The sequence below is a fragment of the Xiphophorus couchianus genome, chromosome 13 (assembly GCF_001444195.1).
Source record: "Xiphophorus couchianus chromosome 13, X_couchianus-1.0, whole genome shotgun sequence".
Classification (NCBI taxonomy): domain Eukaryota; kingdom Metazoa; phylum Chordata; class Actinopteri; order Cyprinodontiformes; family Poeciliidae; genus Xiphophorus; species Xiphophorus couchianus.
In genome coordinates, this window is record NC_040240.1 from 24,747,104 (window position 1) to 24,775,054 (window position 27,951).

At 38.4% G+C, this 27,951-nt stretch overlaps 1 protein-coding gene across 4 annotated transcripts; it reads right to left on the reverse strand.

The window, feature by feature from the left end:
• Positions 1–2,463: 2,463 nt before the first annotated feature.
• On the reverse strand, positions 2,464–26,528 carry sfpq (splicing factor proline/glutamine-rich). Of its 4 annotated transcripts, XR_003597766.1 has the most exons (12): positions 25,547–26,528; positions 24,418–24,606; positions 24,033–24,334; positions 23,847–23,942; positions 23,564–23,760; positions 23,343–23,427; positions 23,086–23,197; positions 22,948–22,996; positions 22,662–22,768; positions 3,122–3,170; positions 2,945–3,044; positions 2,464–2,566 (listed from the first exon to the last, which is right to left on the reverse strand). XR_003597766.1 is itself a non-coding variant. In XM_028035446.1 (10 exons), the coding sequence occupies exons 1-10, from the start codon at positions 26,384–26,386 to the stop codon at positions 3,144–3,146; spliced, it is 2,004 nt and encodes a 667-aa protein (XP_027891247.1). In that variant the 5' UTR covers positions 26,387–26,528; the 3' UTR covers positions 3,121–3,143. The 4 variants fall into 4 exon arrangements, 3 of the variants coding, with proteins under 3 accessions (XP_027891247.1, XP_027891246.1, XP_027891244.1); XM_028035446.1 differs by lacking the exons at positions 2,464–2,566; positions 2,945–3,044 and having other exon boundaries at positions 3,121–3,170; XM_028035445.1 differs by lacking the exons at positions 2,464–2,566; positions 2,945–3,044; positions 3,122–3,170 and adding an exon at positions 17,851–18,339.
• Positions 26,529–27,951: the final 1,423 nt, after the last annotated feature.

Here is a 27,951-nt window from a genome sequence, read left to right on the forward strand (position 1 = left end):
GGACTTCCTCCAGGGTTGACAGCCAACACTGGGCATGGGAGCGTATTGCAGCGACGGAAACTTTGCACCTCTAGCCTTAGTTATATCAGAGCTGGAGGCAGCGAGGCGGAGCCGCACAGATCGGCCCGGTCCCGCCAAATACAGGCCATACGTTCGCCTCCCCAACAGAGAACAGAAAGTGACTGAGCTCAAGTAAGAGCAGCACTCCTTCAACATTTTCACTACAGTAAAAGTAAACAAAATGGTAAAAAGATTACTCGAGTACTGGGTGACTGATCAAAACAATAATTTAATATTTAAGAAATGCATCATCAGATGGACCAAAATATACATTTCTGTGGAAATGTTGCCATTTCAATATTAAGCTTATGAAACTAAAACAAACACTACAGGTATGTCTGGTGAATTTTTAGTTAAAACAAGTTTGTTTTAACTTGTTACTCGCAGCCAGTGTTGTATAAAGTACTGAAATCTCAGAGTCAAGTAAAAGTATAGGTACCTCTCCAAAATATGACTTTGGTAAAAGTCCAAGTCACTGACTGAAATGTTACTTGAGTTAAAGTCTTAAAGTATCTGAAACTTCTTGTACTTAAGTATGGAAATTACTGTAAAAATGGATGTACTCAAGTAATGTAATGAAAAGTAAAACAAAGCAAATGCAGTTTGAATGACATTTTTATATTTTGGTAAACTTGTCAAATACACTTAAAATAATGTACCCAACCAAGTGCAGGCAAAATTAAACCTGCTAATAGATATACCTGCAGGCATCATTTAGTTAAGAAAATTAGGTGCTTTACCTATAGCACAAGGTTAACTTAACCTGCTTTACAACTGAACCAGCTTCTTAGTAAACCCTCCCGGACAGAAAATACAAAGTTTTTGTAAGCCTTAAGTTTTCCCTTCAAGTAAGGTCAGTGCTGAAAATGAGAAAAATAAATAGTACAGAAAATGCGGCCAACATGAAGAAAAAGATCTGTTACGATTACTCTACTTCACAAATCAGTGAATCAGTCAATGCTACAGTCAGTAGGTGGTGCACACAACTGGTCATTATGCAAAAGAAAAAAAGAACTGGGAGGGAAATGCAGCTTATTGGCATCTGTAAACCTGGTTTTGAACTTGCATGCTTTTCCTATATTCGTTAAATTGAGTCTAAAATGCTATCGCTATGGCTTCTGTCCCCCCTTGAACAGAGGAGTCTAGGTAGCCTGCTACAGTCAACATTAGGCCTAAGCTAAATACACCACGTATGGAACTGAAACAATGCCAAACAAAGTTAATTTATGGTCAACGTTTCACAATACAGTAGTGTCTAGTGACCAAGCTATAGTTACTGAAACAGGAGGATTATAACCATTTCATAAGAAGTTACCTCGATGTGTTTCTTCAAGTTGGACGGGGAGTTTTTGTAAGATAGAATTTCCATGTGACTGCTACTGATTGCGAGACTTGCTTTGTGTTTAATGGGAGAAGCGAAACAGGTGTATTCTAATTAAAAGTAAAGAAATCAAGAAATGGCAAAAAATGTGGAATGAAGATAAGAAAGGAAGAAGATTATATGAAGTACAAAAGTCAGTTCAAATTCGAAGCATTAATGAACGAAACAGAAGAGAAGAAATAATAATTAATAGATTAAGAGTAGGTCATACCTACTTAAATGACATGCTTTATAAAATAGGGAGGAAAAATAATGATAAATGTGAGAGATGTGGAGAGAAAGAAAATGTAGAACACATATTGATGAACTGTAAGTCAAATGAACTCGAAAGGGAAGAATTAAAGAGAATAGTTAGAAATATAGGGCATGAATGGAATCTTAAAGGTATATTAGGAAATGAAGGAAACATAACAGATATTCACAAATTAAGGAAAGCATTGTTTATTTATCTTAAGAATACAAAATTAAAAAGTAGAATTTAATAGATATGAAGTAATGCTGCTACACACTCATGTACAGTAGGTGGCGGTATGCACCTTAAAGTTGCTTGTGATCCGCCATAATAGAAAAGAAGAAGAAGAAGGTGTATCCTATTGGTGGTGATGAACAAGCCCAGGCAAGCAGGCTACGGACTTTGTTCGGTAGCCTACTAGCTACTTGCTAATCAGTAGATGGGATCAAAACACTTTGTTTCTCTCTCTCGCTTTTTTGTAACGAGTAACTAAACCACACATTGAAAATGTATCGGAGTAAAAGTACGCAATTAAGTTCGGAAATATAGTGAAGTAAAAGTGAAAGTCATCAAAAATTTTCATACTCCAGGAAAGTATGAAGTACTCCAAAATATACTTAAGTAAAGTAGTGAAGTATTTTTACTTCGTTACTATACAACATTGCTCGCAGCAGTAGAATATTCATACATTTAACTTAACGCTTCAAGTAAAAGTAAAACGCACCATGTAGTGAAAATACTCCTAAAAGTACAAAATGACTCAGCTGAATAAACTCAAACATGAACAAAACAGTTTTTTGCTCATTTATTTTCCAACAGAAAAACAGAATCTGTCGCTGGATGTCCGCCCCCTGCTGGTTGCGTCCGGGTACTGCAGCTTCACGTGCATCTGGCTGAAAGAAAACAAAATGATTTCCTTTAACTTTTCTTCTCCATATTGTTTAAACATCTTTGAGAAATAGAATGCAGAACAGTGCAGTGACAGCCGCTAGGAGCTTACAAATACTGAGACAATACTTTACAATAGAATATCCAATAAATACATTAGAGAGAAAACTTTCATATTGTTGAAATATCTAATAGTTTTCATATTTTGACCTAATGTTCAAAAAGAAAGTCAAACAAACACGTAACATCAGTTAGCCAAGGCCCCGTTTACCCATCTAGTAGCCTGGTGTGACGACATGTTTAATACTACATGAAGCAGAAGATCTATGTTCAAAGAAAAGGGAGAGACGATGTTTAATAAAAGTAGAAACCTTCACATTTACCTTCCTGTACCGAGTTGTGAACCATTTTAAATCTTCCTGATGGAGTTCAGACTCCAGCCTCCATGGCTTCCTGTTCTCAGACTTCAGGTGGGATTTTTACCTGCCAGAACAGAGGAGGACAGGAAGTCAGCTGGGAAAGCATCCGGAGGCCAGAGGTCACGCAGACGACGACCTTACCGTGGCTGCTCAGGTGGAACCGTCAGCCTCCTCTGATTGGTCGAGGCTCCTGAGGTGAGAAGAACACACAGTAAGAGCCTGGCTGTGATTGGTCAGCAGCTGTGTGTGTCGGGATGGTCGTGTTAGAATCAGTTAGAATGAGCTGCTGTTTGAGTCAGCAGGCATGAAGGCGGTCCTGGTACCGCAGCTGGTACCGACCCGGCACAGCGGCACCAAAACTTTAAGACCCAACGCCCTTTTAGACACAAAGGGTCGTCTAAGGTCAACAGGGACATTCTGGCATCACACTGAGACGGGAGGGAGAACGGCTTGGGCCGATTGGATAAAAAGGTTCTGTTTGGAGAAATGGGTCACAGTGCAGACAGATAAAACTTCCTCTGAGGATCTGGGAGAACCAGAACCTCCATGAGCTACAGAGAAGAAAAGTTTCCACACTGAACACCAACCACAGGCCGGTTCTGATCCAAATCTTCTGGTTCTGTTGGCTGAAATATTTCCCTGCTAACACGACTACAATCAGGTGAACAGAACCAAGATGGCCATCGACTGACCCAAAGTTTAAACTCAGACACAGAAAAACTGCAGAGGAAATAAAAAAAAAAGCTCGACCCGGTCCAAACCACAGCGCTCCCAGTACCAACATGAAGAGCTACGCCTCCAGTTCAGGAGCAACAGAAAGTAAAACACAAAATAATCATCAGTTATTCTGCAATAAGAGACCAAATGACTAATCAGGTCGTTTACTGCAGCAGAAAAACGTTTTACAGTGTAAACAGGAAGTGAGTCATTAAGAAAATATAACTGAGTCTCCAAACAACACAAGAAAAAAAAAAACTTTTTCAGATTCATGGATTTGGTTTTCCTTCCCATCAGGGTTCTGCCAAGAATTAAAACCTGAACAGTTTATGCATTTCCTGCAGCAAAGTGAGGCTTCATCATGAAACACTTTTCAAAATGTAATTCTGTAGCAGCTCATATCAATAACTCTGAATCTAAGGTTGATTTTACTGACATTTTTCACAAAATTTTTCTTTTCATTAAGCCGCCATTTTCCTCAATTAGAGCACATGGCCCAATTTTTAGTTCGACTTTAGAAAACTGGAAATCTTAAGTTCATTATAAAACTAAAGGAAAAATTGCCCACATATGGAAAAAAGGTAAAAAAAATAATTTTCCTGCATAAATCGATGAAACTTCAGTTGTGCTCAAAACTATGAAACATTCAACAAACCTTCAGAGCTGGTCTGGTTACATGAGGTCACTTTAAAACTGATGTGTAAACAGAGAAAATATTGACTCTGGATTATTTTCTCCAACAGATTAAAAACTGGCCGTTTTTGTCATGAAAGACAAAAATGTCCACTTCAAAAAGCTGCTCTTAATATTTTTCTATTCACAATTCTATTTCATTAATGAAAAAATAAAATATGGATCAGATACCAAGATTTTAATCATCGAAATGCCAGTTTGACTTTGTACAGATATTTTTAAAACAAAAAGAAAATTATTTTCCAGAAGAAACATTTTGAATTGCTGGATTTTGTAGAATCTGATTTAAACTTTATGACTCAAATCTCCAAAAGAACAAAAATGTCTCATTGACTCATTAAAACCAGCTTTTGTAATTCAGATGTAATTATTGATCATAAAAATGTGCATTACATTTAGAAAATGTAATAAATAAAAACGACCACCTGCTGAAGGTGAGGTAAGGAGTTCACAGCAGATCCTCCTTCATCTCATCTCTGTTCCACCCAGAGGTTCTGGGTTCAAACAGGAGTTCTGAACCTTTCAGATCATTTCACATTAATCTTATTTAAATATAATTATATCTGAGTTTCACATTTACACTTAGGTTAACTCCCACAATGAAAACCTTATTAAATACAACCCAACAGAAACTCTGATTGCCACAGAAAGGCTTCTAAGAGATGCACAATCTTCCAACCATACATCTTTGAAAAGCAGAAGTAGAGCCTCCTGTACAACCAACAAGAATGCAGCAAGTGGTTTCTGCATAGTAAGCCAACAAAAAAACATGTCTTCTCCAGCAGCCATTGTACAGAGCATACAGCAGTAAAACCAGCTAACCAAATGTGTTGTAGCTCAGTTTGGGTTGCTGGGTACCGGCGCCATGCCATGGATTGTGACTTAATCTGAAGGTTTTGAAACTGCTCCTTTTCTAGACACTAAAAACATCTTGCTGCCAAAAACCAGCAGGATGGATTATTCAAGCACCTGGGATGGTTTTACAAACAGCAGAGATCCAAACGCAAGTACAAAAACATGCAAAGTGTGAATTTTGCACAGCAGGACCCCTTTAAAGAACACTGAACATGTTTCTGGAATTATTTCCATTTTTCACTGATTCGCTGTGAATCAAATATAAAACAAGAATGGGGTTTAAATTTCAGACATTTGTCTTAAAAATTAAACTGTATGCTTCATTTATGGTAAAATATAGTTTAAATCTTTGAGACATTTGTATTTCTGTTTAATTTTAGTCAGAATTTTATTTCGAGTTGCTTTGCCAACGTTTAGGTTTCCGTAGTTCCAGACAGGAAACGATGTTCATGTGGAATAGGAAGTAAAAATGTAAATAAAGGAGCTACAGCAGCGAGACAAACTAGCATTAAGCTGATTTCCTTCCCTTCAGTTCATGGTTTAAAATGAACATAAGAGAATAAACAGAAACCAACTGATCTTCCTGACCTCTATCCTTTATTGGAGCTAATTAGATCAAACTTCAACAGTTTCAAAGATGATTTGGATATTTTCCATCCATGCGGGACCATAAATACTCCGGGATCAGCTCTACTAAAACATGTCCTCACAGTTTGTCATGTATGGAGCAGAAACAGATCCAGCAGCAGCTTGTACACAAAACCTGCCTGATGTTTTTCTAACAGAAAAAAGTAACAAAGCCAAGAGAAAATCAGCAGCCCATGAATAAGAAAGAAATCTGAATCCGTTTCAAATTGTTTATATTTTAAGTAAATAAAAACCTTAACAGGGCAGTATTGTGAATTTTTCAGGCACATAGCGCCATTTTATAGCAAAGCATATAATGAAGTAACTATAATACCTTCAGTTATTACAAAATTGCTATACATCAAATATGTCAAAAGAAATTTTACTTCCTAATTTAATGTCTTTAAATTGGGCCTGTCTTTTTAAAAACTCCTGCTCCTTCTGAAACTCCACTTGGGACGACTTCAGGACTTCATGGCTCCTCCATCAACCCTTCAACGTTTTTACCAGTGTTGCTCTGAGATGTAGCTCCTATGAGCTCAGCAGTGCTTTCTAATTGCTGCTGGCTAGTCTGAAGGAGCTGAGCCTTGAAGGCGGGGCTAAGTCCATCCAGGCGTTTTGCACAACTGAATGGTTGCCATGGAGATTAAAGGATTTCTCAAACATGTATGGAAAAAAATCCAGGCAACACTCCAGGTATGAATCTAAAAAAGTCTATTTTACATAATGCTGCCCCTTTAAAATGTAACATTCCCAGATCAGCACCATGTACACCATGTCTTTACATTTATAAAAGAAAAAAATTATTTCCCACCACCCAATTTTATCTTTTATATTAAAAGATAAAATGTTTGTTGAAAAAAGTTCAACTGAAGCTAAAATCCTTGTTTCTGGTTCTGCCTGGAGATACTCAACATGTTACTCCACACATTCTGATTCCGGTTCTGACCCAAACACGGGTGTATTGTTGCAAACATACGGAGAAAAGTAAAGTACTGGCCACACACACATACAGCAGAGGTCAACATGGTGCTGGATTCCCACCCACACACCCCGGTCCAGGCCCGTTTCTGCACTGTGACGCCAGCCTGTCAGTGTGATGCCAGAAGCCCTCAGCGCTCCTGAGTGAAGCACAGCTGCAATCAGAAACATGGAGGGGAGGGGACACTTACCTTACTGTTCAGATCATCTGTGTTAGCATACCTCTGGCTGCAGTGTAAACAAGTCCAGGCTCTACTGTCCACTGACCTCTGCAGAACTACTCATCGTCATAGTAACCCAACTGCAGAGGAGATGTGTGTATGGAGAGGCGGGCGGCCTGCCTCTGACAGCAGCTAACGCACCTCAGGTAGCCAATGTCACACACACACACAACCACACACACACACACACAGCGTCCACCTGCAAACGTTAAGCTGCCACTGGAAGCACTTCATGTTGGGATGCAACGGAGGTCAGAGGTCAGATTACACCTCTCTGGGTCGGTCCAGTTCTTCTACTGGAAATGTGCACTAAGATGCTAACCCTACACACGGCCAACACCAGTAATGAACATGAATGTGATGCTAGTGGTTAACTGAACACATGCAGAGCAGCAGGTAAGGCTGCGTGCTGCCAGTTCTGGTCTGAAATATTCAGTTATAAAGCCAATTGTACTGAGAACTCACTGAATGCTGCACTATGCACCATGACCCTAATCATCTGCGCCTACAGCTGCAACCAACAATTGTTTCAGTTATTATTTTGATGATTAATCACTCAGATAAAAGAAATTGGCACATTGTGCAGAATTTTCATTTAACAACTTAAGCCTTTTTTCACTCAATATTAGAGATATGCAAATGAAGAGATGATAAACATATTGCCTAAAATTCAATAACAGCAATGCTGTAGTGAATCTGGACCAGGTGAAGCTAAAACTATTCCACTTGAGTTTAGTGTTTTTATCCTAAATATACATTTTCAGCAGTTTTGGCTTAAATACGGCACTGAATGTTCTTCTTTCAGTGCCAATTAACAATAAATTGATTTCTAAATTAGTTGACTGTCAATAATCAATTATAATTAATCTGATTAATTGTTTCAGGCCTATTTATACCCAGCCTGCAGTGGGTGTTCAGGCAGGAAGGGCTTCAGCTGAAAAATAACTGAATGTTTTTCTGAATCTAAAACCATATTCATAAAAATCCCAACCTAAAGTAGCGATGGAACACGAGTCTGATTCCTTAAGGCTGACTTGTTACTGTGAGTTGAATTGAAACGTTAGCATTAATATTTCATGCTGGTCAAAGCAGATTCCTGGTAGGTAAGCTACAAAAGATTCCCAGGTAAATAACCTTCCTACTAAAGTTTAATAAACTCTGATGCAATCAGTCCGATATTTTTATTACTGACCGGATAATTCAAGTCATTAAAACATTCAGTAATAGTTTAATATCTCTTCTATGATGGAAACTTGTCTGGGTTTCCTGATTACCAGGGGGAAACATTTTCAGCTCTGCTCCACTTGAAGCAGGTTTTGCATCAGTAAGTCTCCCAGCTCACAGTGCTAAAGCAACATTTCATAACTAAAGGATCATTGCTTTGTTACATTTAACTGCATTAGCAATGCAACTAGAAAAACGTTCAGGCAGTGGATCAGACGTCCACATCCAGGTGATGCACAAATCTTCACATAAAAAAAATTATATTGCATTTTTAAGACTTTTGTCCTGAATCTAAAACTTTTTATTTACTTGAATCATGAGGAGAAAAGGTTCAAACTTTCTCTACCAGCACAATTGAAGAGTGGAATTCTGGGTAAGATTTCTATCTCAAGAAACAGTTTCATGTCTGTTTCCGGTTTTAAAAGCTCAGCTACAGGTGAGTAAGACGATTACGGCCAAACATGCAGCATGTAGCTGCATTTCCATTATAAACATGCACAAGAATTTGTCAACATTGGTATATTCTGCCAATGTTGGAGAAAAAAGCAAAACAATTTTATAACTGCAGTGTTTCAATTAAATAGGAAATGAAATAAAAATCAGACGTGATTAAGTTTGGTCACGCAACAAATCATTGAAAATCATGTCGTGCCATTTTCCTCCCATCACTTCCTGTCATCTTTGTCATTTCTGTCAGTTGCAACATCCTGTTGTTGATCACATAATTCAAGTGATGCAAGAAAAATAAAATTGCTTACCACTGCTGTTTTGCGGAGTACACTAATTTTGATGCAGTAGAATAACTACCATGTCAAGTTAGCACAAAAATTCTGCGGTTTTTTTTTTTTTCTAAATTGGCATTTCCACTAAGCAAATTTATTTTCGGAATTCCAATTTACACAATTTTATAGTCAATGGAAACGCAGCTAGTGATCAGATAGCTTTTGATCCAGTTGATCACAATTTTTTTCTTACAAAGAGCGATAAATAGCATCAGGCTGATTTAGATATTCATCTTACAGATAATTAGTTCACGTTCATTATGGAGTACCACAGAGTTGTGTGCTTGGATCCCTTTTCTTCGCTGTATATGTGCTTCCATTATCAGACAGGATGGGGTATATTTCCACAATTATGCAGATGATATACTCAAAGCCTGATGAATCCAATAAATTAAGCAGACTACACACACTTTCTTTAAAGACATACAAACTTGAATGACTCAGTTTTCTGCTGTTAAATTCAGACAATGTGGAAGCTCTTTGGAGCAGAGCATCTGAAAAACAAACGCCGTACTTAACTTGGATCTCCAGTAATATCGTACAAAGACTTCGCATCACCTTTGACCAGGACAGGTTCCTTCTTTCACCTGCACAATTTTACAAAATGAAAAACATCTCATACCACAGTGACATAGGAAAACTAGTCCATGTGTTTGTTACTCTAAGGCTGAACTGTTGTAATTCTTTACTACCACAAAGTTAAAAACCTGAAGCAGATAGATCCATAAAATCCAGAAGACCCATCATAAAAGTGAGATCTGATTGGTCCATATGTTCCCAACAGAGCACTTCAAAGTGCAGTAATGAAGTAGAATGGGAGGCAGATCTTTTATCACCCAGGTTTTTTCCCCAACACACTTTTAAAACTTGACCTTTTTGAGAAGCTAGTTGTAACCATCTTGAAATATCTCTGTAGTTATGCTGCTTTAGGCAGCGACTGCTTACTTTTTCTAACTACCATCGTCTTTCACCATCATCCCATACCTGTTTATGACAGGCAACTGCTGAAACGTTATCGACTCGAATCAATTAGTTGGAAGGAAGGTTTGCTCCTTGATCCAACTGGCTGGGTGTGTTGGATAAATAACCTTTTACTGTTGGGTGTAATAAGCTAAATTGCACTGCATTAAAATGAGGATCAAATGGGAGTTTTTGTTAATGAATTTGAATCAGTCCATTTGATTACAGTGAGATGAATATGCATTTCTTAATCTGAGCTAAATCTGTTGTCTTGCAAAGTGTCTTGAGTTGAGAATTGGTGATGATATAAACTGAATTTAATGGACATGAAATTAAAATGTAAATGTATACTTAAAATTGCATTAAAACAGTCAATTACAACAGCTGCCATGAACCGTAGTCATGACATTAGATATCGTCAATAGTATAAATGACTATAAACCCAAAGCTTTGTTTTTCTCTGTGTGGTGAGAAACCTGAACAAAGCTCATTTCTAACACAACCATGGCTGATAAAGCATCTGCTTTAGAGTTGAGAGAAAACGTTGGTTTTCAACGCTCGAAGGAATCCAAACTATGGCAGTACTTAATGTTAGATGATCAACGAGGGAAGTACGTACTCTGCAAGTTTATTTTTTACCAGAGCAGCACATGAGCAACGAAAGGGCATCTGCAAAGGAGGTAAACAGGAGTTAATGATAAACTGACGGGTGACAATGCTGACATTTTTCCTTAAACTAGTAGAATGCACAAATTGTGCAAAATTTTCCACTAAGAGATCAGAAATTAAATTGTTTCAGATCAAAGGTAACCTCCAGGTTAGTGCTACAGTAAAACTATGAGAATGTCAGAACTAAAGCAGATTTACAAGACGAAATGTGGAAAAAAAACTTCGGCAAAATGATTTGTTCATAATAATCAAAAGGCAAAACTGCAGAAACTTCTTAGTAAAAATCAACTACAGGGTTTTGAACCCAAATCAAACCTGATGTAAAATAAGTCCGGTTTCTTACACTGTTGATAAAAATCACTTAATGCATTTTTCCAACACAGGTGATTAATGTCATTTTATGCCTGATTATTGGCTACTTACTAAAATCCACTGAGGTCTATAGATCAGTGGTGTCAAAGTCTTTGATTTTAGGCCACATCAAGATCACAAATGTCCTCAAAGGGCCGATTGTGGCAGAATGAAAACATACATAAACTACATAAACTGATAAAACATTAATAGCGGTCCCTGAATTAGACTTAACAAAACATGGGTACTTAAAATTAATATTTCACAGCTTTTACACTGGTGTAATTCGGCAGTCTACAGATAAAACAACTTATCTAGAGACTAGAAGGCCACATAAAAAGCTGTGGAGAACAAAAAAGTTCAAACTTTTTTTTTTATTAAAGAGGGGAATTCTGGGAGTTTGTGTCCATGTCCCTGACGATTATTTTCAAACTTCCCTAGGGCTTTTTGGAGCATAGCTCTTACTGCCAAAAAACAACAATTTTCATGTCTATTTTTGTTGTTTGAGGTTAAAAAGCTCAGCTACATGTGAGCAACGTGTCCTGCTGAACTCTGCTCCTCCTGGGTTAACCGGACAGGCTGAACTAAACACATGACCAAAGAACCAGTAATACCTCAGGAAGATATTGGAGTGCCTGGCTTTCATTTATGATGTTCATACCAGAAGCTTCTGAGATACCATTTAAAATTAAAGATATTTTCATGGCCTCAGATAATGGATCCATGTTCTGGTTCTGTTAGATCTCAGGGCTGCTTTAGATCACGATATTCATTGTGTGACTCCAACATGCTGCAGAGATCCAGGGAACAGCACCAATCTGGTTTGGATCGTATTTACATGACAGATTACGGTTCGTTCATGTTGAAAAATCTTCACACATCAGGATTACTTATGGAGTACCACAGGGTTCAGTGCTTGGTTCTATTTTCTTCACTATACAGACTAAACTAATACGGTCCAGCAGAACCTACAGACTTTCTTGGTTCCTTTCCATAGTCCAACATCTTAAAGATGATCAAACCTGTTAAAGAAGAACAAATTGTATACAACACCAACAAAGAGACACAGCAATACAAATACACAACTTAGCTAAATCAGTACTATGACTGACGTCTTGCTATGCATGATAGTTTTCTGTTTTATTGTAAAAAGAAAAGCTAAACATTGATATATGCAGTTTTATTTGGCTTTTCAGTTTGTGATTCAAGACAGCTTTTAGAAATTAACACTCCAAGATGTCCAAACATCCATCAATTACTGCATCAATGCCTATTCTAGAATTAGAAAATTATATGAAAGGATTTAAAAATGTTTTCCAATGTAGGAATAACCTTTATTTTGCAAGTCATCTTAAGTATTAATCTGGTGATGCCAAATTTACATAATTTACCAGATTAAATCATAAATATTTACATAACTCATTTTGCAAACAATAATTAACGCTGTGGGGGTAAATGAGGATTTCTACTCAAACAGAAGGAAGTGAAAATTATCACCACAACTTTTCCACAACTTCATCCAGAAACTCAAACTTCAGCTTTTTGAGCCAATAAGATTCAAGTACATTGGACTAAACAAATGGACTTGTATTCAAAATTGCATTAAAAAACAAGTAGCATATTCTTCAAACTTTGGATACATGTTTAATTATAAGCCACTAAATATTTGTGATACTATATATATATATATATATAAAAAATCCCCAAAAATAGAGGAAATCATTTCACCGAGGAGAGATCAGGAGAAAAATCCCAGCAAGGCTGTTGACCTTGTAAAATCATCTTACCATAAAGCTATTCATCCTTGTTGAAATAAGCAGAAATACTATAAAATAAAACACGTCTGCTGCTTGGATCTACAAATTAAATCCATGTTACAATGTCTTACAGTCCAAAACCTTTACAGCTGGTCAGACCTGTTAAAGAAAACATTCATACAACAAAAACATGTAACATCCAAGCAGAACAAGCCACATTTATCCAATGTTAAAAGTCACCTATGATTTGATTTAGGTTGAAAATAAGGCCTTCATTACGTTTGAAAAAATGTATAATCTCTTACCCGTTATAAACTCCAAGGTTGATTTAATCTTTGGGATGCAGAATTTAAAGATTCTTATACATCTCAATTCCTACTTTGAAGTGGAGGCTTAAAACTTTCCTTCTCAATAAAGCTGAAGGTCTGATTCAGATTATCCTGGGCTTTCTCTGTAGCTATGCTGCTGCAGACTGAGGCTGCTGGCAGTCAAAATGACCTCACTCTCCTACTACTCTCCAATTTGCATTATTTGCTGTCATGTCAGCTTTAAACTTTACATTCTTTGTTTTTTATTCAAATAAGCTATACCTGGTCTTGTGTTCAGTTTAGCTCTGAACGCTAAACTCTCTTTGGCTGTTTCTCTCCCAGATGAAGCCTCTAAATGAGCTACTGCTGACTTAATGTCTTACTTTTCTCCAACATAGAAAGCACTCCGCTGCACAGTGGTGCAGTTGGTAGCACTGTTGCCTTAGAGCAAGAAGGTCCTGGGTTCGATTCCCAGCCCGGGGTCTTTCTGCATGTTCTCCCTGTGCATGGTGAGTTCTCTCCGGGTTCTCCGGCTTCCTCCCACAGTCAAAAAACATGACTGTCAGGTTAATTGGTCTCTAAACTCTCTGTAGGTGTGGTTGTGTGTGTGTGCCTGGTAGTTTGTCCTGTCTGTCTCTGTGTGTTGCCCTGCGATGGACTGGCGGCGTGTCCAGGGTGTATCCCGCCTCTCGCCCATTGACCACTGGAGATAGACACCAGCACCTCTCGCGACCCAGATAGGGAAGATTATGTAAAATAATGGATGGATGAAGAAAGTTCTCCTGAATCAGTGCTCATGTGTTTTTGTGTGTGTTCCGTCTTCCCAAACCACCAATCGGTCGGTCGCAGACGGACGTTCAGTGAGTCCGGATCTGGTTCTGCTGGAAGTTTCTTCCTGTTCCTGGGGAGTTTTTCCCTCTTCACTGTTGCTACATCCTCATCCAGGAGGAGTGAATGGTGGAAGTCAATCTGATCCAATCTGTTGAATTTCCTTAGATAGAAAACCAATAATCTAAACTTGGTGGATTGTTTGATAACTGGGATCAACTAGATTGGATTTAATTGACTTGGAAAGTGTATGATTGAATTGAAAGGACTTTTTTTGGTAAAGTGCATTGAGTCGACGTGTTGTGAACTGGTGTTTCTCATCTTCTAGCTTCAATCAAATAAAATAAAAAAAAGCTGAAAAAAAGTCTCACGGATAAAAACGACAAAATAAAAAGGTCCAAAAACTGACATCTGAATCTGTTTAAAAGTTCCCTTTGGGGTTCAGTACAAAATGGGAATCAATCAGAAAGTACAATATGGAAAAAAGCTTACCATAGCGCATGCAGGTCCATAATTATTCATACCCCAGCCAGATTAAGATTCAGGGTTAATCTTAATTGTACCAACTGGAAGTAACATTTGCTCAGAGTAAACAATGCAAACTGCGTGACAATTATAGGAAGCATTTAACTGCTGTATTATCAATTAGTGTTCATCATGAAATAACCATTACATGCTTTTTTTTTTCTTTGGTGACGCATTCTGATGATTTTGAGTGATTTACAAACAGAAGCAGATTTCTGTCTACATTAAAACTGCCAGGGGTTTGAATAGTTTTTGGATTAGCTGTAAATGTACTTTTCTGTTATTCAGGTTCTGACAAAAGTTGTCAGTAGTTATGAAAGTGTCAAAAATTATCCAGAACACTTTTGAAATATGAACAAGATGATTTGTGATACATTTATTTTAATTTTTAAAAATGACACTAAGTTTTTATTCACAATTTACTAAAAGGCTAAAAAATGTCAAGTTTAGATCTCCAATAATTGTTGATAAATACCAAAAGGCCGCAGACATTTATTATGGGATTTTAATATTTCCTTAGATATTAAAGCTTAAAGATACATTACCTTTTTAAAAAACAGGATGTTTACAGGTTGGTTACATGTCCTCTCCAACTTCTGGGTTTTCAAGCAAGGATCCCATCACAGGTGATCCTCATGCCAAAAAATAAAAAACCCACCAAGTTTGGGTTTTCACAAAAAAATTAAAATAAAAAATCTCTTCAGCAGTGGTCAACTGTCTAAACTGAGTAAAAGATGTGATTCAGATTCTTTAAAAATTAACAACCCTTTTTCTGAAGACCGTTAATTCATAATTAGAGGCTTAGAAGCCAAAGCTGGCAGTAAAATTATTTTATCACATAGGGTGGAAAGTTGAAGTCCAACCTGCTCTTCAATATTTATAAATTCAGTCTGGATTTATTCAGTTTATATTCTGACCATATAATTATTTGGGATGTTAACCTACGAACAGGAAACTGCAGTCGAGACGCCAGCTTCTAGTCTACTCCACTCTGAAACCTGAGTGAAATAAAGATTGTTTTCTGGACATGACGGCCAGTAAGGACCCTGTGAAGATCCGACGGCAGTCCAGAGTTTTATAACGGTACCAAACAGCAAGGACAATACTCCTCCCACTCAAAAGGCGGCGCTAAACACATATAGGGTGTCAGATCATGAGCAGAAGAACAACAATGCCTGTTCTTAAATGAGAAGACATCTGCTGTTTTAACCAGAGAGAATAATTTATCCCTCTGGAACAAAGTCTAAAATAAATGAAAAATATTTTGCTGAGAAACTGATATTTGTGCGTCCTTTTCTCCTCGTCGGAGTAGACCATTACAAGAAGTACATTATCACCCCAGAAATTAGCAGTGTTGTCCAGCAGATATTCAAAATGGTGTCACACAAACAACCAAGGAATCCGACATTATTGAGGCAAAGTCTGGCAGTATGAAACTAGAGGTGCAAAAAGAGACTTCCTCATTAAATACTGACACCAGGATGCTCAGTAACTAAAAACATCATACTGAGTTTTCTGTTTATGGTTTTGTTTGAATGTTTAAGGTACGACCACTCAAGCAATGAATGAAAGAGAATTTTTAACAACAAAAAAAAAAACTTGATATATAATGGGTTCTACCATCTATCCAGACAGAACTCAGCGCTGCTCATTAAAGGACGCTGACTGTGATCAAGTTGTTTTGCCTTTGAAACAAATTGTTTGACATTTTCAGGCAAATTTGCTGAAGTAAAGAAACTTAATCTTCTTGATAAATTACTCTTATTGTATCAATTCAAACTCAAAATTTACTAATAACGACATTTACATGCAGAACCGTATAAAAGTTGAGTGCCAAAAATGCGTGTACAACAGGTCACAACATGGCAACTTGGTGAAAAGAAAAAGACCAAACTGAGTTCATGTAAACTGGAGAACATCAGAACTAAAGCAATTCTCACAGTAAGAGAAAGAAAAGATGGACGCAGCACAGAAGGGCAACCAGCTGGTGTGAGACACAGGTGATCCTCGAAGAACGCAAGTCCAAGTCCGCAAGTCCAGACACAGAAAGTGTCATCAAGTCTGTTGTTGGGATCCAGAAAAATCAATAAACTAAGGCTAATAAATGAGCTGTTGACGAATGCTAAGTGCTACATGCATCCACTACATGCAGTGAGCTCACTCAGCTGCTAAAGGGTAAAATTTTCCCTTTTTGCAAAAGACAAACATTTGATGATTTTTAGTACAGAATCTGGCATATTATACACAATTTAAGATTAGAAATATCTTTTTTATGAAAATTCTTTTATACTTCAAACTTGAGACTGAAAGTGAAGTGCAACATAGAAGGAAGGGGTTTACCAACGCCTCTATTCAATTTTTAAAAGTTAATGTGAAATGTTTTATTTCTGATCTGTTTGTGAACTTAAAGTTTTCATACAAAGACAAAGTGATTTTGAATTGTACTCTATTTTAAGCAATAAAAATTTGTATTAAAAGAACAAACTTAAGTTGTTTTCAAAAAGAAAATGTATCCATTCACTCCTGTGCATTTAAAACTGAGTGTCAGAGAAATAAGAGGTAGACTAAAGACAAAACCCGCTGCAGAGGGTCACATCAGGGGGATTTAACACACGGACCGTGCTGGAGTGTCTTAACACAGGACTGGTTACTGGAGTTCATACTTGGACAGTTTTCTGAATAATTGTGATGCTTCTGAATAAAACAGATTCAAAACTAGTGACAAGCCACCACAGTTTGACACGTCTGCCGCCACCCAGAGGCAGCTGGTCGGGCTTGTTGCCCTGAAGATGGCAGTAATTTAGTAAAGTCATAGTTGAGCTGTAATTTGTGTGACTAAATTCAAAGAACAAAAATAATGTTTTTGGGGGAATAAAATATCCCATTTTGACAGCAACCACAGCCTCCTGAGGAGAATAATAAACTCTTAACATTCAGGCAAAAGTAAGCTGGTTGAAACTGCTCTGACTCAGAGATCATGAGACATTTCATAAATGTGCGGAAAAGGTCACAAGCACATTAGAGGCATTGAGCTCTTCCAGCAAACACTGACACAATGAAACGAAGCGTTACAGTCAATCCATCATCAATCAATCACAGACCTACTGGGAATGAGCGATTCTGAAAGCGGAGATACCAGAGTTCAATGGAGTGATCTGCTGTACACCAATCAGCGAACTAAAGAGAAGTGAGCCGGACCGACTGAGAAACTTCACTGAATACTGAACTGCATGTGTATGTGGTCATTAGGCCAACTTTTAACCCATGAAACCCTCACAGACCCAACGTGGTTGGTTTACTGCCAGTATTTCTTCTGTTATCATCTTGCTGTAGGAAAATGGTGGAGTCAGAATTAAAGTTTAGGAATAAACGTTAAAGGTTTGTCCTGATGGAACCAGTTTGTCTTTATTATAGTCACGTTTCAACTCCAAATAGTATTTTATGGCACAAACAAAGCCATAGGAGGTTCAGAAAGGTTACAGTTATCACTTCACGACGATTCACAGAATAATACATCTAGAAATGAAAAGGATACATGGTCTGAAAGAACAACTGGATCACACCGGGGTGACCTTTCTACACTAATGGCAATACAAAGTAAAAAAAGAAAAAAGTATCGACTTAATTATAAAACTAATCAATTAAATGGATAAAATGATGCAACAGATTCAACTTAAATACAATAATTGTGACTCAACATGTTCGTCTTGGAGTAGCTTTGCAAATGCTGCTGCTGGAACAAAACGCAGTTTAAAAACGGGGTTTCTTAATGGGGCCATCAAACTCCTCGCGGACGCGGCCGTACGCTGCGGCACCGGCGCCCATTCCTCTAGGGCCGCCCTGCACGTAGCGCTCGCTGCGCTGCTTTTGTGGGAATTTGCAGGGAGATGAGGATTAATGTAAGGGGAAGGAGTCGGTGCGAAAGCGGCACACAGTTCATGTCCATGTGGAGACGTGAAAGAATGTGTGGAAAACAGGCGGGTTGTGTGTATTGTGTGAAGATTTATCAAACAATCAGCAGGAGACGCATCCGGAGAAACGTTCGTTCCAATAGAAGGTCCACAGGTGCCACAGGTTACATACAGAGAAGGAAGAGAGGGTAACGTTTTCATTAGTCTGGGCCTTCCTGTTGTCTTCTGCTCTCCAGTGCATGCTAGCCTACAGCACATAATGCTCTTAAGGTCCAATACAGACCATATTCACCAGCTGCTAATCAGTCTTATCGCAACAGTTTCTATAGACGCCACTGAGAAATACCCAGCACCATGTTGGAGGACAAACAATTAGCTTAAAAACTGAAGAAAGCGATCATCAAAATAAAATTCGGGACAAAGAGAGTTTTTTTCTTTAACAGAAAAAAAAGAATCTCAATCATAGGACTAGGAGCAAAAAGGACATCTAAGTTTACCAAACATTTCCAGTTTGGGCTTCAATGCCGCAAATGTTTGTGGTGGGAAAAAAAGGGAACAGTTGGAAACAGTGGCGTGACGTTTGCTAATCACCGTGCAGACGTGAGCTGGTGGGCACGCCTGTCAGACAAACCTCTAACAGAACAAACGGAAACAGCAGCTGATTTTCAGACCTTTGTGGTGACAGATAAGATCCGTCTCTCATGAAAGTATCAACCTCGGTTTTAAAGTTCAATGTGTTGGGTACAATAGAATAAAAATTTATATTTTTTTAAAATTTAGTCAGCTGTAAATAAAATTTTTATAATTTCTGAGCTTGAGAAAGTGTGTTGCTGACTATTTAAAATAGTCTTTTAGAAGTAAATCCAGAAATCAAATAAATAAAAATAAAGACCTAAACACATCCGTCTGTGAACAGCCAGTCTAAATAATGTGCTTTCCTTGAACCTTAATGCTCTATATATTAAATATGACGTAACATTTTTACCAGCGTTGCTCTGATAAGTAGCTCCTGTTATGATCTCAGCAGTTCCACCAGGTGTTGCTAATTGCTACTGGCTAGTCTAAAGGAGTTGAGTAGTGGGAGGAGCTGTGCCTTGAAGGTGGAGCTAGATCCACCCAGGAGTTTTACACAGCTGAATGGTTGCCATGGAGATTAAACATGCATGAACAAATCGAGGGAACACTCCAGGTATGTCTTAATGAGGGAATATCATTATATCATGACAAAAATGTAAAAGTCAATTTTACACAGTACTGCCCCTTTAAGCTATTGGGTGTCCTCCAACATGGCCGACAGGAAGTTTGTTGACGTCCAACTAAAATATTGTAGACAAATGATCAAACCTTCATGGATTCCACAGAAATATTATATGAATGAATATATAAAATGAAAGATAACTGATATGTTTCAACCATCGTTTCAATCAGTATGAAATTATCGTCCCTCAGTTTAAAACCATAAATCAAGAGCTTCACAAGGGATGACAGCAATAGACCTGGAAACTCTGATGAATTGTTGCATACATATTAGGTAAGAATATTAATTAGTTCTTGCAAAAATAAAGAGTAAAAACTTTCCTATACTAAATTATTTAAAGGTCAACTTGGGCTACGTTCACACAGCCGGCAAATGGGACATATTCTAATTTTTACTGCCTAACCTTTAGCTTCCTTGGTCTTGCTATGAGTTTATGAGGACACTGTTGGCTCTCACTGCTCAACAACTCAAAAAGCTGATCCATACACAGCAGCATCCATTATTACTACTGTAAGCAGAGTGCTGTTGTGTGACGTCTACGTTTTCCTGTACATGCGGGTCGATTTGGGATCGTAAACCATTCACACAGAAGTCTCATTGCGGTCGCATTTAAGTAGTAGTTGAAACGACCATGCAAAAAAATAATGTTGAGTCATATAAACTAATTGCATAGTTTCTATGATTGCTAATTGTAATTGAGCATCAAGACCTGCTGTGTGAACGTAGCCTGAGGTTCTCAGAACCAGACAGAAAAAGTGTCAGAACTAGAAAACGAGGAATGAACTGGTGTGAGTTGCAATGATGCTAAAATAACACCTAAAGTTATAAATAAATACTGCACCATTTCATGAGTGACAGTCTGATCTCAAAAGATCTAAACTAAGGATAACTCAACTATAGAGAGTAACCAGCTGATTTTCATAGTGAATTCATGTTAAATAACTAATCTATTCTAATCATTGAACATTTACTTAAAGCAACAACAGTGAAATTAAATAAATGCCACATTTCTAATCAGGATTATGAGAGCATTAAATCTTAAAAGATCTGAAGTCTTTAAACTGTTGCTCTCTCATAAACAGCATGAGAACTTTGATGGATCATCCCTTGTATTTTAAAGAAGAGCCTTTGCTACTGTAACATAGTTCGGCGTTGATCATTTAGCCTCTGATCGTCTCTAAAGGAGCTAAAAATTTAACAGGCACTGCAGCAGTGCATCCCTAACTTGCCTTAATGTACATTAATAAAAAAAAAGCCAAAAACAAAACATTAACTCAAAAGTTAACACAAAGAAGAAACAGTTTTTCATTAGTCACAAGAATAACAGAACCTAACGGCAGTTCAAAGTTCAGAGAAACAGTTCTGTAGATGGATGATAGTCACAGAATGTCTCGATTTGATCCAGAGCATCGGATCGGGAAATGATCAGAGTTTATGATCATCTGAGATTCTGTGCTTTATGAGCTTATGAGTCTGGGTTTAACCCAACAATCACAGTTTTTAACTCATTAACCTGAAGATCACAGAAAAAAGGAGAATATTTGCTGCTTCAGCTAATTGTAGAGTTATCAGATATAACCACACATGCTATATAACCAGCATTTCAAACACCATTACCAGGATAAAGACACCAGTGTAACAAAGCCTGTAGCTGGACATGTCCAGTCAGAGACTCTCTATAAACAGTCCAGACGCTCAGTCAGGGCGGCTTGGAGGATTTTTTAAATAAAGTTTTTGGCAGACGGCGCTACAAACACAGCTGTCAAAGACAGAGCCATTTTTAATCAGGCTTCTGAAGGACACCACTTACATGAAGTGGAATTACTGTCACCAATCTGCCCAAAGCAACTACATTTCATCACAGTTTGACCTTTATTTTTGCTCATGTGAAGCAAATGGAGGGGGTATTAAAACATCAATAAATCATCACGATAAATCTGCATTATTCTGATCAGAAATATTTTTTATGGTAATAAATAATGACAAATTCCCAGCCCTACACAGAGCATTATAAAAGCTTCCTTGACCTGGTCAAGAAAGCTTTGCAAGATTGTTGCTGCCAAAATAAACCGATAAAAGTCACTTCAAGCCCCAGATCTATGAGACGCTGATGGAGAGTCAGAATCAGATTAGGTTTTGACTGGGACATCTCCACTGAAATCAGACAAACTATGAATATGGTCAGTTCTGCAGCATATAAACAGCTGTCAGCCGAAAAACTCTTCAATCCAGAGAAAAGATATTAAAAATATATTTCGCTCCAGCACACACCTCCAACATGTTTACAGCACAAATGGTCTCCATTTTGGCCTGACCCCTCTGATGAAGTCCTTTATGTTTTATACCATCATCCTGCACTAAAAGCATTCTAAATTTGCAGTTACAAAAAAAAAATAACTAGAAAGTGAAGGCAGCGGAGCAGACCGAGTACAGCAATACTAAAGGTCTCAAAGTTGCTCAAACAACAGAGGTATAGATGAGGTATATAGATCCCACACATCCACCCAAAAACACAAGTTCCCATTTCTGTGGTTCATCAAAGTTATGCCTTAAAGTAAAAATGGAGCAAAAGTTTCAACTGGAGCGCTACTGATAGTTACAGAAAAAATTTTTTTCTGGTGTCCACAAAACAAAGTGCCCGTCACGCTCACAAGAGACAGGACTTGCAAAGATCCTCTATGAACACAGATGATACACTAGGAGTGAGCAGAAGGAACATTGGACAGATTTATCTGGTGATTTAGTGCAGGATGAAGGTTTTGTAGCTAAATGTGATTAATCCAGGATTAATCAGGGGACAAAGCTGCCATGGAGAACAATGTTTATAAATTTTCATATTCCAACTATTCACCAACCACAAAGTCTTAAAAAGAGCGGAAGCTACTTGTGTTCTACGCTGCTGCTGGCCCAGCTGGCCTCCATGTCTACAATCATCATCAGATATTTAACACAAAAAGAAAAAGAAAAGATAAACAGCCACATGTGAACTATATTCCCAAAGTGGGATACATTACCATTTCACTGGTCATCATGCCTCCTGGAGATGATCCCAGTCCAGACTGACCCTCAAAGCCGAGGCCACTCATCGCAAAGTTCTGGTTGGATCCGCTGAAGGCCATATCTGATGAGAAAACAACACGTTAAACACCTCAGAGTTAAAAACAACTCATAGTCTTTGTGTTTCTCTTGATTGAAACAAACTGAAAATCTCTCAAAACTGTGACTTAAAAACTGAATTACACATCAAACTGAGATGTTTATCTGTGGCTAAACTCCATCTATCAATGCAGTGGAACTTACCTCCCATGCCTAAGGAGCCACTGTTGTGCATCCGTATGTCAACGTCTCTCTGTGAAACAGAAATAGTTATCAAACAGGTTTTTTTTAAAAACCCAGCTAAATCATATGTTGTTCAGTTGAACATAAAATTGCTTTTACATCCATGAAGTTTCCCATTCGGTAGTTTTCTTCACGCTGACGCCGTATCTGTTCCTCCATTTCCCTCTTTCTGAGAAGCTCTTCTTCCCGTCGGCGCCGCTCTTCTTCCTGTCTGTTTATTTAATAAAACATAAATAAAACTCAGAAGTTCCTCAGAGTGATGTGCTTGTTTTAATTCAGCATTACCCTAAAGGGACACTATATTTCCATATGGTTACAAAATCATTCTAAAAAAAAAAACCTGATCATTCTCATACCTGAGCTGCATTTCCTTTCTCTTTTGCATTTCTTGGTTGTGCAGTTCCTCCATGCGCCGCAGTTCTTCCTGCCGCCTCAGCAGTTCTGCAGAAAAACAAAAACAATGATTATTCTGATGATCACATAAGCAGAGAACAGTATACTGGCAGATATTGTTTCATTTTCTATACACAACAAAGCTGCAGCCTTTTGTTTTTGCTTTAGCAGCTTTGGGACTCACCCTGCCGCAGCATGTTGGCCTGATGCTCATGGTAAGCATCTTCCATCTCGCTCTCCAGTTTCTCACGAGCTTCACGCATGTTCTTCTCCACCTGCTCCCTTTGCTGCTTCTCCATCTCATCCAGAGACTTCCAACGTTTTGAATATTCAAATTCAAAGGAGCCGGGGCGGGGAAAGCGAGGAGGCTGCTCACGCGCTCTGAAACACAAACATCCAGCATGTTAGACCAGACTGATTATGGAGGCAGGTTAGCATAACACCAGCAACTGAATTAGCAAACTTACACTTGAAATTTTGGGTTTTTCTGGACAAATTTCTCAGGAAGCCCATCATCACAATCAAACTGCTCCAGAGGCTCAACAACTACAGGACGGGGCGACCTGGAGAGAGATGAATAAATCAGTGAAATCATTCAGGAACTTTTACTGTCAGGTCTCAGTTTTGTGTGCATAACTAAAAAACAAGCTTACGCGGTGAGAAGGAAAACACCTTCGTTGCATCGGTCCAGAGCCTTTTTAGCAGCAGTTCTGGAAGCAAACTCCACAATGCCGCGCCCTGCAGAGCGTCCGCGATCATCAACGACAACGACAGCCCTCTCAACCAGGCCGAACTGCGAGAAGGCTTCGTCCAGGAGCTCGTTGGAAACAAACGGAGACAGATTCTTCACAGACAGCGCAGCAGAGTGTGTAGCAAAACGAACGCGAAGCGGTCTGCCCTTCATCGGATAGTCATCCATCTCAGCTTTAGCGATTTCTGCCAGCGCCCGCGACTCCTACAACACAAACAGGAAACGGATTCAGTTGGAGAAGTTTCTCATGCTCAGCTGGTGTCACAGTTCAGAGCATCGCCTCTTACCAGTCTGATGAAGCCAAAGCCTTTTCCTTTGTTGACAAAGACTTCCGAAGGTTCTCCATACTTTGCAAAAAGTTTTCTGAAATCATCTTCTGTGATGTCATTTGGCAGGTTACCAACAAACAGACGGCATCTCTGTGTGTAGGATTTCTCTCCAGGCTTCAGCAACATGGACAAGGCTGCCTTGAACATCTGTCAACAATAAAACACTTCACAGTAAATCAAGTCAATTAATTCAGGGGCAAACTCAACGGGACTACCATTCAACTTATATTCAGCTTTTCATGCCCAGGCTTGACACAATACATTTTTCTGGACAATAAATTGTCCCAGACGTTATTGCAATAAACAATAATATTGTTGTTTTGAAACCATTTAAAAGTAATATGATGGTAATGGCATAATAAAGCAAAAACACATTCTCAAAGATCAATAAACTTTAAATTCTAGTTAACATTTAACACTGGAACTGGAAGACATTTTAAATACCCAAAATAAATAAAACCAACAACAAATAAAATGAATTATGAAGTCTCTGTAAACAAAAATATCCTTAAAAAAAAGCTAGTTGAGACAAAGCATCAGACTTTTGTCATTTATTTATTTTTGCATGTTTCATTGAATTGGGCTATGTAGTTTTTTAATAACAGTATTTTATTATATTCTAAATTCTGCCTTACTGTACAGTGTTTGTATTTTAATTTTATATTTACATTTTTGTATTAATTGACATGATTTGGCTTTCTTTTCTGACACATTGCTGCTGATAACCTGAATTTCTCAACCGAGGAAGGTTATTTATTCTCTAACATTGAGCCCATCTAGCCCAGATGAAGGAGCATTTCATCGTTGCTTTAAATTCTTTTAGTTCTAATATTGGTTTAAGTCAAGTAATTACTCTAAATTGAAACAAGTTAGTACTTCTCGAGAAACCCATTTGCAACGAAAAAATACGAATACTAATTTTCAGCGCCTTGATTTCTGTTTTATGAAATAAAAATAACCTCTCTCAATAAAGTGAATCACTGTTAGACAAGATGGCTGCGGGCTAACGTCAGCTAGCTTTTCTTCACCGTGTCTGACGCCATTAGCTGCTGCTAAGTCTTGTTAATCTGACCGGCTTTAGACTCACCCCTGCTTCATCTGGTTCGCTCTTGGTGGGCTCCTCTTTCGACTTCTGTTCGGCCGTTGGTTCCGCCCTCTGGGGCGGCTTAGGGCCCGAACCCTGGACTGGGCCGGTCTTGTTGCCTTGTTGGGGACCAGTCCTTTGGCCCTGTTGTTGGCCTGGTCTAGAGGCCTGTTGCGGACCGGGACGTTGGTTCTGTTGGGGACCAGGTCGCTGGTTCTGTTGGGGTCCAGGCCGCTGGTTCTGCTGTGGACCGGGTCTCTGGTTCTGCTGCGGACCGGGTCTCTGGTTCTGCTGCGGACCGGGTTTCGGGCTCTGCTGTGGACCGGGTTTCGGGCTCTGTTGCGGTGCGGGTTTCGGGCCTTGTTGTGGACTCGGTTTCGGGTTTTGCTGTGGAGTCTGCTGTGGCTGTGCGTTGGCATTCCCAGCCGGAGTCTTGATCTGCTGGTTCTGGTTGGCCTGAGCGGGGGTCGTGTCCGGTTTTGGAGTTGAAGTCTGGGTCTTCGACTGGTCCGCAGGAGGGTTCTGTTTCTGCTGCTCCTGCTGGGCCGGTGGTTTCTGTTGGTCCATCGGGCCTTTCATGGTGAGGGCCGGTCCGGGACTCGGTGGAGGAATAATTGGCTTCGACTGGTTTTGCGCTGACTTCTGTTGGGAATTCTGGCTATTCGATCCGCTGAAGTTGTTGTTGCCTCCCCTACGGTTCTGGTTGGAGTTTTGGAAAGGGTGGTTTCGGTAATGCGGGTTTCCCATTAGGCCGCCACGCATAGGGCCACCGGGACCACCGCCTCGGCGTGGCTGAAATTGATTCATCCCGTACCCACCACGGTTATTGTTGAATCGAGACATTTATCCTTAAGTGAGCGAAAGTACTATTTAAAAAAAACTCAAAAATTAACTGCGTAGTTACAACTGTAACAGCTCCTTAAAGGTCCTCAAAATGGCGACCAACGGTCGAGCAGAAATGAGTCTTTCTTTCTCAGAAGAAAATGATGACTCCGCCCATCTTCACCCAGGGCCTCTGATTGGTCCGTCGCTACGTTGTTGATGTAGCTCGAGCAGCACAGAAATGAATCCCCAGATTTTCAAGAGTCTACTTTCTTCACATTTGTTCCGGTTGAATATAAATTATTTTATCTAAAAATAAAGTGTCAAATACCAGCCTTCAGTTGCTGCGTTGCAGATACTGTTATAGTTATTAGTCATTATTATTATTCGGGGTAATTTTAATGTGTAGAAAGTAGCTGCATCTTATTCTCTGCTTTTCTTGTACATTTGTTTTGATAATAAAAGGAGAAAAGACTTTTTTGTGCATTTATTCAATTAATATTTTTCTAACATTTTGAAAGTTCAGTCTTTTTAATCATATGAAATGTAAATAACACTTCTTGTAGTAATTTATTAAAACAAAATATTTGCTTTTGCTTACATCTATATGTAAACAAAAGCATTTATATGTTACATGTATCTGCAATGTAAGTAACATTGCAGATAATCTGTGTTTATTTCCCATTCCAGAGGAGAAAATTGTACCTTTTATAATTTTTTGTTGGAAAATATATTTTACAGAATATCAATACTATAGAATAGATAATTTGTATTACACTATGTCTTTTGAGTTGTTGGGGCACTATTGTCATTTTCATTTCAGTTTGAAGCCTTAACATGTTTTAAAATCACTTTATGTAAAAAATGGCTCAACTGACACCACAACTCCAACTGAGTACATTGTTGAGTGGGTAAAAAATAAAATAAAATTGCTTCACCATTTTGGCCCATCTGACTGAGTATTGGGAAATATGTAGTGATATTGGTCTATGCTTTTTGATAACTTCATTTTTAATTTACCTGTGTTAATGTGACTGTAAAGCATACATTTCCTCCATGTACAATAAAATCACATCTTATCTTAAAATGGCTGAGTTTTACAACAGTATATCTTCATTGTTTATGTTTTTCTGTTAAAGCATCAGAAGAAAACACAAAAGACCTGAAAGGTATCATTTTGAAAATATATATTTTGTTACCATTTGTCTTAGACGTTGACTGTAATATACAAAAGTGTTAAATATATCTGGATACGATAAATGATGCAGTCTGTTAAACTGCGTCATTTATCACTTTAACACTGTAACTCAAGGCCAAGTAGGCAAAAAGACGCCACCTGTTGGAGGCGCTGTAGTATTGCATTGGCAAACCATTTTAGGGATGCACCGATTTGAAAATAATGGGCAGATATTGATAACAGGTAAATCGAAATAAAGCCTTATTCTGATTGTCCTTCCTAGCTTCCAGCTCCACATCCAACAGATTCAAAGATTTCCTCCAGTATACATACTGGAATCTAGTATTTCCTCCAGTATATTTGCTGGAATTGATGTATTCATTCCAGGAAATGGGCCAAAATACAACCT